Source organism: Tiliqua scincoides, chromosome 11 (genome assembly GCF_035046505.1).
Source record: "Tiliqua scincoides isolate rTilSci1 chromosome 11, rTilSci1.hap2, whole genome shotgun sequence".
In the NCBI taxonomy this organism is placed as follows: domain Eukaryota; kingdom Metazoa; phylum Chordata; class Lepidosauria; order Squamata; family Scincidae; genus Tiliqua; species Tiliqua scincoides.
This window is the reverse complement of record NC_089831.1, coordinates 2,327,909-2,341,346: the sequence shown is the minus strand read 5'-3', so window position 1 is coordinate 2,341,346 and position 13,438 is coordinate 2,327,909. Positions and strand designations below refer to the sequence as shown.

The 13,438-nt window shown below is 51.8% G+C and overlaps 1 protein-coding gene across 1 annotated transcript; it reads left to right on the top strand.

Moving 5' to 3' along the window:
• Nucleotides 1–2,933: 2,933 nt before the first annotated feature.
• On the top strand, nt 2,934–12,602 carry SFTPB (surfactant protein B). The gene is made up of 11 exons (XM_066639633.1): nt 2,934–2,982; nt 5,777–5,910; nt 6,121–6,216; nt 6,715–6,813; nt 7,556–7,705; nt 8,388–8,483; nt 9,636–9,819; nt 10,643–10,788; nt 11,584–11,664; nt 12,251–12,352; nt 12,532–12,602. Exons 1-11 carry the CDS (start codon nt 2,934–2,936, stop codon nt 12,565–12,567), a joined length of 1,173 nt encoding a protein of 390 aa, XP_066495730.1. The 3' UTR covers nt 12,568–12,602.
• Nucleotides 12,603–13,438: the final 836 nt, after the last annotated feature.

The following is a 13,438-nucleotide window of genomic DNA, read 5'->3' as shown; positions in this document are numbered from 1 at the left end:
TGGGAAAGGCCATGCTGCACAGCCTGCCTCCAAGCGGGCCGCTCAGAGGCCAGGGTTTCCCACTTGTTGAGGTCCATCCCTAAGGCCTTCAGATCCCTCTTGCAGATGTCCTTGTATCGCAGCTGTGGTCTACCTGTAGGGCGCTTTCCTTGCACGAGTTCTCCATAGAGGAGATCCTTTGGGATCCGGCCATCATCCATTCTCACGACATGACCAAGCCAACGCAGACGTCTCTGTTTCAGCAGTGAATACATGCTAGGGATTCCAGCACGTTCCAGGACTGTGTTGTTTGGAACTTTGTCCTGCCAGGTGATGCCGAGGATGCGTCGGAGGCAGCGCATGTGGAAAGCGCTCAGTTTCCTCTCCTGTTGTGAGCGAAGAGTCCATGACTCGCTGCAGTACAGAAGTGTACTCAGGACGCAAGCTCTGTAGACCTGGATCTTGGTATGTTCCGTCAGCTTCTTGTTGGACCAGACTCTCTTTGTGAGTCTGGAAAACGTGGTAAATAGTTCAAATAGTTCAAATAGTATGCAAGAAGATATTCAATAGTTGCAATCACTGGAGAGGCAAACTCAGGCACAGAGGCAATCAAATGTTCATGGATAGACTGGAGAGAGGGAAGTTCTTTTCCATGTTGCACAATGCAAGAACCAGGGACATTTGCTGAAATTGACTGGTGGGAGAGTCAGAACAGAATTACCCAGTGTGGAATCTGTGGAACTCCAAGCCACAGGATGTGGTGAGGGCTATGAAGCTAGATGCCTTTAAAGGGGAATGGACAGATTGATGGAGGAAAAGTTCATGATAGGTTACAAGTCACGATGAGTGTGTGCAGCCTCTGGGTTTTAGATGAATATCAGGTGCAAGGGTATGGAAATAAGACACAGGTATCTTGTTGTCTTGTGTGCTCCCAGGGGCATCCGGTAGGCCACTCTGATACAGGATGCTGGACATCCCAATTTCATCCCCACTTTGGCCTCTCCACTAGTGGAGTTACACGTAGTGCCCAAATGACATCTGGGCCACGTTGGTGTGTCTTCTTTTCAGTGTTGTGCTGTCATCTGTGGTGGGTGAGCTTCTACACTGGCAGGGCTGTCATTGCCCAGGTGTATGTGGCAACCTGTTGACATATTTCAGGGCAGGATTGGACATTCTGATGCTCCTCGGTTGGAGCCAGCGCTTGCCAGGTGTGTGTCAATTTTTGATTTATGTACGGTGCCTTGTTACCTTTATGTGCAGACATTATTCACAGGGTGGGGAGTCACAGGGTGGGGAGAGATGTTTCCAGAAGAAAGTTTCCTCTGTGTGTGCACATGCGCATTGCTCATCCTTGCGCAGTTTGCACTTGAGAGCAGTTTGGAACGGCGAGAGAGGAGGGAGTGTGCGCTTCCCACATGTAACTCTGCCTTCTCCTGCAAACAATGCCTAGCAGTGCAGCCCTCACCACGGGAAGGAGAGGTGGTGGCTCTCATGCGTCGTGCGGAAGGATGAATGGCTCCTTTCAGGTGCTGTTTGTCAGTTGCATAAGTTCATTTCAAGAGTCCCATTAGAGGGGAAGCCAAGCATGTACTTAGACACTCCCGGTGGAAATCAATCTGTCCAAGGGCATGAGGGCTTTGCAGGGCTGGCCTTAAGGCAATTTGACCAAATTGGGCCCCACGCTTGGAGGGGCCCCGCACTGGGGTGGCGAGCGAAGCGGCTGCTGCTGAGGGTCCCGCATGGAATCTTCCATGCTGAGGCATCGCAAGGAGAGAGCAGTGAGTGGAGCGTTGCTGCTGGACAGCCCTCTCTCCTGCCTGTCCCAGGGTCTGATTGGCTTGAAATTGTCCTCCCGGAAGCAGTTGGTGGGGCCACCACTGCTGGGTGCTTCGCCACTGTCACTCATCCTGGTGAGTAGGGGGTTCCAGGTTGGGGGGGGCATAAAATGTTTTGCATTGAGTCCTGAAGCTCCCAAGACTGGCTCTGGGGCTTTGGCTTGTATGCAGAGCCAGTCCTCCTTAACCTAATCAGTAGCTAGGAGGCGTATGCCTCCATTTTGCTCTAGTGGCCTGGAATGGCTCCCGAGGGGAGGGAGAGGGGCCTCTTGCATGCTGCAGATGAGGCTCCCTGCAAAACTCTAGCAGTCCTGTGGCCCTTTAAAGACAGAACTGGGCCACCATCCCTGCACTGGGGAACTTGTGGAGCACAGTGGCTCTGGGTCTGGACTCAGTATCCGCAGTTCCCTCTTTCAGCTCTTGCTTCTGCTGTGAGTTCAGGCAGTGGCCCAGCATCAGCTATTCCAGGCTGATCTATACCTGCCCCTAAAGTGCTGCTTCCTATTTTACAGACTGAAAACTGTCGGGACCCCTACACTGCGCTGCCCTCCCTCTCGTTCTGCTACCCTTCTGCTTGCCGAAGACTTCTGTAGAACTCCAAAGCTTGCTCTTTGATGATGGTTTATTTAGAACAATCCAAAAGTGCAACTGTCCTTGGAATTGTATTTCTTCTCGTGAATTAACACAGTCACAGACTTGGTCTGTTTGCTACCCAGAGGAAATATCGCTGCTTCGGCAGCAGAATAGGAGAGAGTGCAAGGATTTAGAAATGACAACTGAGCACCAGCAAAGTCAGCTCTGCAGCCAGCTCAGTGCTGTTGTGCTATGCCACAGATGTTGCACACTTACGTGGGTATTTCCAAACACATCATCCACTTGACTCCTGAACAGTCCCTGCCTGCCAGGAACTGGAGACATGGAGGCAGTGGCGACATTCCCAGGTGGAAGCTGAGCTCGAAGGCAGGTGACACTGAGGTTGCAGGCAATGTGGGATCTCTGATTGGGTGTGATTTCCCTAGAGCTTCCCCACTGGCTGGGCCTGTGCCATGCACAGCCCTCCTTGTCCAGCCGCACAATAAAAAGGAGAGCTGCAGGGCCTCTGGCACAACCACACACAGCATGGCCATGTTGCAACTGTTGCTGCTCACTCTGCTTGGGGGGCACTCAGGTAAGCCCACAGTGAGGGAGTGTGGGGTGGGGGGTGAGCTTTCTCCCCAACAGCTTGACGCCTGTTTAGCATGACTCTGGGTGAATGTGGCCATATCTCATGGTTTGCATGAAACCTGCTGGCAAGCTGCCACCTGTGTTGGCCAGTTGACGGCACCTGGTCATGCCTGAGCATGTGTGTGTAGGGGGGGGTGCAGGTGATCAAGTGGTCCTCCTCACCACTTGGCAGGTGTATGTGCTGCGAGGCGCTAGACAGGAACCAGAGATGTTGTACAGAGTGCTTTAGACAGTAGCTAAATGCCAAAAAGAGAGTTCTCTGTCCCTGTGAACTCACAGTCTATAGTTTGAATATTCAGGGAGGTCGCAGATGAAGAGAGCAAATACGGTTCTGTCTCCTTGGTTCTGTTCTGGCTGGGAGGGATGTGCCTGAGTTGACAAAGACGTCAGCCCAGACTCCACAGAGCTCTCCAGGATGTTGTGTGTGTTCCGTGCATCAAACCTGCAATTGACCAGTCAGACAAGATGACCAGCCTTTTGGGAGGCTCCCCCAAACCTGCTTTCCTGCTTGTGATTTCATTCATTGCCTTTCAGCTATTTGTCTTAGAATCCAAGCACCAGTCTTGTCCAAAGCTTTCCACTTCTTTTTTCTGGGCCTCTCCATTCAGAAATTGGTGACCCAATCAAGAGACCTTTCCTATGGTCCAAAACCAATTGCCTGGGCAGACCTTTCTTCTTTGTGTCCTTTCACTCCTGCACTCTCAGGGAAGGGAGAGTCAAGTGCTGGTGCTGAGGAGCAGCCCTTCTCTCGCTCCATGGAGAGGCCTCTCTTCAAGTGGCTCTGTTGTCCTCACCTCTTAAGGGGCTGCAGGAGACAAAGAGTCAACAGACCTGGAGGGTGTTCAAGGCTCCACCAATCACTGCTCGGCTGCCTCTGACTAGAGTTTCTCAGTATATGTTGACACAACAAGCCTCAGAAGTTGGTGAAGCTGAGAAGGGGTACCAGGGAGCAAAACCTGGCTGTTCATTGTGTTGTTTTTTGCCCCAGAGCTCAGCGACTACAATGTCACTCTCTGTTCCACCTCACTTGTTTTGCATGACACATTGTAAGAACAGTAGCAGAGCCCTGCTGGAGCAGGCGGGGGGAGGGGGATTTCTAACTAGTCCAGCACTGGTTTTGAATGGCAGCTAACCAGAAGCTCCAGTGGGCAGCACCCAAGCAGGCCTGAAGGCCACAGCCCTCTTTTGCAGTTGTCCCCTAGCAACCGGTCTTTAGAGGTAGACTGCCTCTCAACATGGAGGTTCCATTTTCTCCTCCATTAATTAGTATAATCCCCTTTTAACCACAACCTAAAGAGAGCTCTGCTAGTCCAGCATTCCACTACCCACAGTGTCCAGTTGGTTGCAACAATTCTTTTTCTGCTACTTGCTGCTTCTCCTTGCCCCAGCATCTGGTCCTAAGGAGAGGATCTCAAGGTAGCTGTCATGGCTAATAGCCACTGATGGACTTCCAGAGCAGCAGCAGGTATTTCCCCTCCCAGTAGAAAGTCTTCTTGATTACTTCTAGTGACTCGTCCCAAGTCCCCGTTTACCCAGAAATGACCTTTTGGCACAGCAAAGAAGAGGTGCAGGAAAAAGTGTGCCCATCACAGGTAGGCCCCCTGAGCAAGCCCACACTCAAGGGGCTGTTGGCACAAGCACCACTCAGCTCAATGGGGCTTCTGGACTACTTGTGCCCTCAAGGAGCCCCAAGAATCTGGAACGCCCGTTTCCAGTATGCTTGGCCAACACGGTGGAGGAGAGGGGCTGAGAGGGCAGAACTCCCCTTACTCAAGACCTGTGCCCCCGACTTAAATACAGCTTAGGTTTTGGAGGTGTGCACTTAAGTTTGTAGCGTTTATTTATTTATGCAACAGAAACAAAATTGTGATCCACTTTCAGTCATGGCTGAAAAACAGTAGAGAAATATCTATTGTATAGATTATTTATAGAAATAAATAATAATTTACTTCCTGGGTGAATACCAGTCTGTGGTAACCCTGCTTTTTTATTTTTTATTTTTGTTATGTAAGATACAAAATGGGACTTAGAGCCGCTTGCATTTTATAGTTCACAAGAAGTTACAATTTGTGTCTGTATTAGTTGGAGAGGAACACAAGCACAGTTCTATTCAGTGGTGTGCAGGCTCTCCTTTGTACCTCCTCTAGCTACACTACTGGGCGCAGCCAGGTTGCATGGACTATACCAGGGGTCTCTAAACTTTTTGGCCGAAGGGCCGCATCAAACATCTGGCATGGTGTTGAGGGCCAGAAAAAAAAAATTTAAATATAAAATTTAAATAAATACATTAGAACTTAGATGAAGGAATAAATGGGTGCAAATGTCCAGCATTTTTCCAAACACCAACACAGCCCAAAGCACACACTTAAACAGACCCCATCCCCCCACCCCTCAAACACAAGTGTGTTTGGTCATCCAGTTGTGTTTGGTCATCCGGGCCAGAGGCTCTCAGGGGATCAGAGGCTGGCTGCGGGCCAGATAGAGGCTCTCTGTGGGCCACATCTGGCCCCTGGGCCGGGGTTTGGAGACCCTTGGCCTACACTGTTGGGGACTGGCTGGAGGTCTCCTTGGGTTAAGGTGATATTTTTAACCTCCAGAATTAGCACATAGCAACAGAGAATCATGCATCAGGCCTGCTACGTTTGCTTCAGGGATCCTTCCGAGATCATATTCTTAACTCCTCTGGTCCACTTCACAACGCCACTCACGGAGTCCTGCCCTTTTCTCCCCCTTTCCAGCTCTGTCCAGCAAGGTCTCCAGCCAGAACGAGTGTGCCCAGGGTGCCACATACTGGTGCAAGAACTTTGTGACCGCCCTCCAGTGTGGTGCCTTCAACCACTGCCTGCAGGCAGGATGGAGCTCTGCCACCAATGTGTGTATTGCTGGTCCCTCTCTCCCACCTTGACTTCCACAGCTCTGTGGTCATTGCAGAACAGGGTGTGGAGGAACGCCTTGAGGTCGAGGGAGGTGCTTGGGGAGACAGGCAGGGAGTGGGGCCCAGAACTGCAGCAGGAGGCCCTGTGGGCTTTGGAGGCTTGGCTGCCCCCAATTCCTGAGATCCCACCTAACCTTTTCCTTCCAGGAAGACATGTGTGCAGACTGCAAACAGGTGGTCACCATCCTGATCCGCATGGCCAAGGAGTCAAGTTTTCAGGTAATTAAGAAAGCCAGAGAAGACACAGGGGGAAGCAATGGCTCCATGAGAAGCATCCAGCATACAACCCAACTATGTTTAAACAGGGTGCATTTTCAGAGAACTTGAGGTTGGCCCCTTTGTTGTGAACTAAAAGGGTCTTAAATGTCAAAATCTGTAACAGCAGTGAGATCCTGAAGGATCCTGAAGTAGTGCTCCCCCCCCCCCCCAAGCGAGCTGGCTTCAAACCAGAAGGGGGCAGTAATGTTGCCAGACCTACCTCCCTAGTGCCCACCAGCTGCCGGGCATGTGCATGCAGTGGTGGGGGTCCTGGGAGAAGAGCCTTAACCTCCTTCACATGTGGCGCTCCAGAACTCAGGCTTTCCCCATGCTTTGCTGGTCGTGTGAACAGTTGCAGAGAAGCTGACCTAGGAAGAGGCAACCGAACAGATTTTCCCGGGCTGCCCAGATGGGTCTCTTTGGCCCATTCCAACCTGCCCTGCTGTTCCCCTACAGAAAGCCATCCAAGATTACCTCCGGCAGGAGTGCACCACCATCCGGCTGCAGACACTGATCCCACGCTGCCAGGAGCTGGTGGACACCTACTACGCCCTCTTCCTTGCTAGCCTAGAGGCTCAACTTGTAAGTGACTGCGCTCCCTGCACCCTGGGTCCTGCTGAAGCTTGGCTGCTGCCTGAGGCAGCATCAAATGTTGCCCCCCTACTGCCTACATGTGCACCACTGCAGGAGATGGTGGACTGGAGGCAGGGATAGGGACAAACTCCAGATCGCTGAGCTCTGCCTCTCCTAGGTCACCTGGCTGCTTTCCTAAGCCACCAGGTGTGCAAGGAGATGGTGGATGCAGCATTTTCTGTCTTTCTCCAGTTGCTGCTGGAGGGAAGGTTGAACTGCCACTGCTGGATCCTGTTCAGCAAGAAGCAAGAGGCTCAGAGATTGGGGAGGAGCAGGCCAGCAGGCAGATACAGGGCATGGGGCACCTTTGCCACTGTCCTCAGCTCACCACTCCGCAGGAGCCTTTCAGTTGGCATCCTGAGTGGCCGGCCCTGCTGCTGTGGGGAGGGACGCAGGGAGAGGAACCCAGGCAGGCATTGCTTTGTCATGAGGCAAGGGGAAGTGGCAGGTTTGGACCGCCATTAAATGCTGCTGAGAAGAAGATGAAGGCATCTGGCCCTGTCCATTGGGAAGCTCTCCTGCACAAGCCCCTTGCCCAGCTCCCATTCATTTCAGCTGCTGCACAGGAAAAACTTACCAGCAGACTATGTCCTCCAGGGCCAGCTCTGCTCTTTATCTCTGGGACAGGCTGCCTGTGGCATTGAGGAATGAACGGTGTGTTTCTCAGGCCCTCACCCCTTTTGCCTTCCAGAAACCTGGCACCGTCTGTGCCAGATTTGGCTTCTGCCAGTCTGACCTTTTGTGGAGCAAGGAGACTCTTGACGTGCAGATCCCAGAAGCGAAGGCGCTGCTTCAGCTCCTGCAAGGCAAGCCTCTCGCTCGCCCCAACAACCGCACCCAGGTAAAGAGGACCCTGGAATCCTTAGCAGCACATGGACTAAGGCAGTGGTCCAGGGTGGGAGCAGAGTGGAGGAGGTGGTCAGGAGCAGCACTGCAGCCCTCCCTCCTTCCTCCTCATGGGTGGTCTGCTGCAGGGGACAGAAGGCATCCTATTGTCTCTCCTCTTCCCTTCCTAAAAGAAAAGGCAGGAAAGAGCAGAGGGATGCTGGGAAAGGAAAAAGGAGACCCACTACTTGACTATACACACACTTTCCTTGGAGTAAGCCCCATTGAAGATAATGGGACTTACTTCTAAGTAGACATGCATAAGCTTGCACTCTGTTTCATGTGCCCTCCAATCGTGCCTTGACAAATAATCCATTACCTGGCCTGAGATTCACATCTGGGCAACTGATTTGATTTGCTCATGTTCCACTTACTTATCAGAGTCACAGGACAGCTGCAGGACTGAATGAAACATGGCCTTTGATTTCTGCAGCAGGTTGATATTGGAGAGAAGCCAGATCGGGCACTGGCCAAGGACCCACAGTCATCACAGGACCCACCCAGCCAGGGCAGTGCCATGACTCTCAGCACTGGTGGCATCCCATGCACCTGGACAGAACACACCATGGGATGCCCAGTGCAGCCCAGTTCTACAGCAGTGAGACGAGGCCTGTGACAGCTGTTCTTATTATTCCTAGGGTGATCCCAGAGAGGAGTTTCCTTTCCCAATTCCACTGCCAACATGTTGGCTTTGCCAGACCATGATAGGCAGAATTGAATCCACCATCCCCACGGTATGTTATCTCTGTTCCTCTTCCTACATACCTATGTATGTCTGTATAACTGCATCCACAGGCTGGGATAGGATTCATCATCTTGTCGCTTTCATTGCAAAAACAAAACAACAACCCCCCCCCCCCCACAAGCTGCTAGTCCTGCAGAGTTCAGCTTGTGAATGTGGACAGACCACACTTGGAAACTGCACAGGAGGCAGGAAGGTCCATCTGTGGAGGATGTGCAACTGGAACTGCAGCATGTTCGATGGGGGGAGTCTACCTGGATAGTACTTTGTCTCTTCTCCACTGGTAATGGGAAGAGAGTAACTGTGAGAAGGAAGCAGAGGCAGGAGCCCACGTGGCTCGAACTGCAGGAGTGGCTTCCTCTTGATCAGTGCACACCACAGCACAAACCAGGCTGCCAAAAGCATAGGACAGAGCCCTTCTCTCCACACTCATATTTATTATTTCATATGTTTATGCCACTCTTCCCGCAAGGAGCTCAGGGCAACGTATGTGGTTCCTTTCCTCATTTTAGCCTCACAACAACCCTGTGGTGTGGGTGACATGGAGTGACTGGCCCAAGGTCCCCCCGGAAACTGCACGGCTGAGTCAGGATTTGAACCTGGACCTTCCAGGTCTAAGTTTGATTCTTGAATCACAATGTCATCCTGACTCTTATCTTGTGGCAATTGAGCTGGCACAGTGTGGACCACCAGAGGTTTCTCTCCCTCACTGCTTACTGTGACTGTGTGTCTTGAGATTGATTGGCAGAAGATTCGAGACTCACACACGAGGAGGACATTCATGGAAGGAGCCCTGAAAGGTGGAACTGGAGGTCACTGGCATAGATGGGTCTAAGTGAGGTTTATTAATGACTACTAGCCATCTTGTTGGCTAGAGGGACTCTCTGTGCTCAGAGGCCCAGGAATGGCTGTGGCAGAGGGCAAGGTGCCTCCCCCCCCTGCTTTTGGGTCAGCTGATTTGCTGCTGTGGGCAGAAGGACGCTGGAGGAGACCCAATCCAACAGGTCTCTTCTTATTCCCTTATAGTAGCAAGTTGCATTTGCCCACAGCCTCAAAGCTTGATGCCCAAGCAGTGTTAGTTCTTGTGACCGAGACAGGGGTCAGGCCCTGACAACATCACCTCACACACCTGCTCTTTCCCCAGGGTGCCATTGGCAAATCACTTGCCCAAGTCTGCCGCCTGATGCCGGGATCCATCTCCGGCATGTGCCAGTGTCTGACAGAGAAATACACGACCATCATTGTGGATGGAATCATGAGCAAATTGGGGCCACGCCTGATCTGTGGGATGATGCTCATGTGTGCCACTGAGGAAGAAGACGGCCCAGGTACAAACAAGAGCTGGTGGCCCCCTTTCAAACCAGTCCTGAAGCAGGCTGAGCAGGTGGGCACTTGCTGAGAGCAAGCTGGGTATTTCTTTACCCAGCGTGTAATTAAGCTGTGGAGCTCCTTGCCACAGGATGTAATAATGGCACCTGGCCTTGATACCTTTCAAGAGGGAGTTGACAATTTTCGGGGGGGGGGGGGGAATTCCCTCACAGGTTACAAGCCATGATGGATCAGTACAACCTCCTGGTTTTAGAAGTAAGCCTACCTCTGAATGCTAGATGCAAGGGAGTGGCAACCAGCTGCGGACATCTTGTGCTCTTATGTGCTCCCTGAGGCATCTGGTGAGCCACTGTGATCCACAGGAAGCTGGACCAGATGGGCCTTTGGCCTGCAGGGCTCTTATGTTCTTATAGTCAGGCTGGGCAGGTGGCAGGCACAGGTTCCCCTTTCACAGTCTTCAGTCGAAATCACACCAAGGGCACCTCTTGACAACTACTCCTTCCTTTCCTGTCGCCATCACTCCATTTCAGCCAGCTGTTCCTTGCAGGGGCTGCCAGCACGCAGGGTGTGTCCTGAGCATCTTCAGGGAACTCTCTGCAGATAATCTGTTACATCCTCTCCAAAGCGGCTAAGCCAACTGCCACTGCAGCTGTGCCAGAGAAAGGCAGTTGGGTCATAAGCATACGCTAGATTGGCTGCTTGGCCAAGGGCAGCTGGGAGAGGAAGGGGTTTTCAGTTGGCAAAAGTGCCACACTGCCCACGATTGCACCCAGCCCCAACCCAACCCCTGCCTTTCCAGAGCTTTGTGCTTCTCCCCTGCAGACACTCCTGTCCAGGCTGACCGATGCCAGACCTGCCTCGCTATTAGCAGCCAGATGAAGGCAACCCTTAAAGCCAACAGCAGCCAGGCTGAGATGGAGGCAGCCCTGCTCACCGCCTGTGGCAGGATTGACCTGGATTGGCAAGAGGTGCGTGTCCCCACGGCAGACACAGCTGGATCCCTTCCACAGTCACCCTTCTGCCATACAAGAGCTCGCTGCAGGGGATGGCTTTGGTCAAGCCCTGGGTGCTGGCATGATCCCTGGGGGCATTATTCCAGTTGGGCACTGTGGGAAGTAGGTGCTGGGAGAGATGGAGCCACTTTGGTCTGGTCCTCCAACAGCAGAGGTCTTCATACATTTGAGGAAGAAGCAACATACAACTTCTGTACAAGCAACAGTATAAGGCAGCAATTTTCAACTGGTGTGTCCACAGGTGTGCTGTACATGAGGTGTGTCCACAGGTGTGCTGCCAGAGTTTGGAACAGTCGAAAATCACTGAAAAACTCTTCCAGATTCTGTGGCTCTATTTCTAGGGCAACCATCTGTAGTAACGAATTGTCTGTCCCTCTTCCTCTGCTGGCAGAGGCAGGAGTCTCATGGGAATGGGAAGTGACATCACTAAGGTGCTGTGACATCACAAAAATCACTGCCCTAGAAACAGAGCTGCAGAACTTGCAACAGTTTTTCAGTGATTTTCAACCACTGTGCTCCAAACTCCCGCAGCCCACCTGCGGATCTTTCACAGCACACCAGTTGAAAATTCTCATACCATCAGCAGCAGCTGGAGGGATCCATCCTTATTCCACTGCTACAGCCCAAGTCACTTTGTCAAAATCAGCACTCCCAAAAGACCAGTGTCTCCTGCACCAGGGGAGGTTGGGGATGCCATTTCTGATGCTCAGTCACAGGACTGACTTAAGTCCCCACCCTCCTCTTTTACAGTGTGAAATCTTCCTTTCCCAATACCAGCCAAAGTTGTTCACACTGCTTGCTAAGCCTTGGACCGCCCAGACTACGTGCCAGGTATGAAGATCATGCATGCGCCAGTCAGCAGCACTCAGCCGACGCCTTTCCAGCTGCAGGTCCAACTTGCAGGACTGACACTGAAAGCCCCCTTAATGTTGCAAAGCACACTGATTGTCAGCTCCCCGTGAGAGGCAAGAGCAGTTTATCAGAAGGGCACACATACGTGCATTTGCTTGAGTAGGGGCTCTGTTTAGTTATCAAACTCTGTTCTTGAGTAGGGCAGAGACCCTGCTCACTCTTGCCCTGCACTTTACAGATTATGTTTGTTAATCCAAATAATGGGCAGTAAAACCCAGTTCACCTACAAGTTGTATCAATTGCTGTAGTACTTGAGAAGACAAATAAGCTGAATAAGTACTGATGCTGACCCTCAAGGGTAAAGATCACACAGACCCTTGGAGTTTTTCCCTCTTGGCATCTCTACCTCTGACTCCAAGCTCAGAATCCCCCCCCCCCCCATCACGCAGAACCCAGGTTAGGGCACCAGAGAGGAACACCTGGTGCTAGAAGCTATAGGGCACTCTCAGGAGTGGACAGCACAAACCACTCTGGTGCCTGTTTTTCCTCTCTTCTTTGCCAACAGGAAGTAGGTGCCTGTGCGACCAAGCTGGGGCCTGTGCCTGGAGTCTGTGCCCGGGGCCCAGCTTATTGGTGCTCCAGTTTGAGTGCTGCAGAGCAATGCAAGGTAAGAGTTTAGTGTCTGCTGCTGTCCTGGGGCATCTGAAAGCGGTTCTCACACCCTTCAATGAGTTTCAGTAAGTTTGGCCATAAAATAGGAAGTGCCCAGCTGCTGGCAGCAGGTGATAAAGGGGCCCATCAACCCGTTTGCACTGGAACCTCAGCTTGCCCCTTGTTTTCTTCCAGGCTGTAAAACACTGCCAGGATCACGTGTGGTTGTAGCAAACGGATGAGGATCCAGAGGCCTTCAGCTGTGGGATTAAGTTACTAGTCCCGGACTCAGTAGCTTGGATCCCTTCTGCAGACTGACTATCGGTGATGGGACTCTAAATGTTCACACTTGCATGCTCCTGAACAGTAAAATTAACTCCCAAAATGATGTTGTGCTGCATCACTCTTTAGCTGTCCATTATCCACACACGCCAAAGACAATGACTTTTGTGTGTCACTCTCACTTCTTGTAGTATAGCGGGAAACATGCCCTACTGCAGGCAGTGGGGGAGGGGGAGAAGAGGAGAGCACAAAGCAAGAAAGAGAAGCAGTGAAGGCAGGTCTGGGACAGGACAATGCTCCTCCCTTCTGAGAACAGCCTCCTATGGCAGCCATTTTCAATGGGTGTACCGCAAGAGCCTGGGGCAGAGCAGTTGAAAAATGGCTGAAAACTCTTGCAGGTTCTGCAGCTCTGTTTCTAGACAACTGTCTGGAGTCACAAGTTGTCTGTCCCTCTTGCACCACGGGCTCTGCCAGCAGAGGAAGAGGGACAGACAATTCCTTACTACAGACAGTTGCTCTAGAAACAGAACTGCAGAACCCAGCAGAGACTCACCTCACAAGACCAGAGAGAAGATCAAAGACATCAGTGTGCCATGAGAAGAAAAATGTGGAATATTGCTGTCCTCCAGCATGAACAGCCCAAGGGGTATCAGGCAGTTATCCTCTGACATTCAGGGTGTGAGTCTCAGAGCATTTAACCTGCCACCCTATCATCATACCCTTCATTAACGGGATCGAGTTCAAAGACTTGTTGTGTTGAATACTGAGTAGTCAGTAGGATGAAGCCCAGTTCAGAAGCCCAGTCCAAACAGTGAGAAAC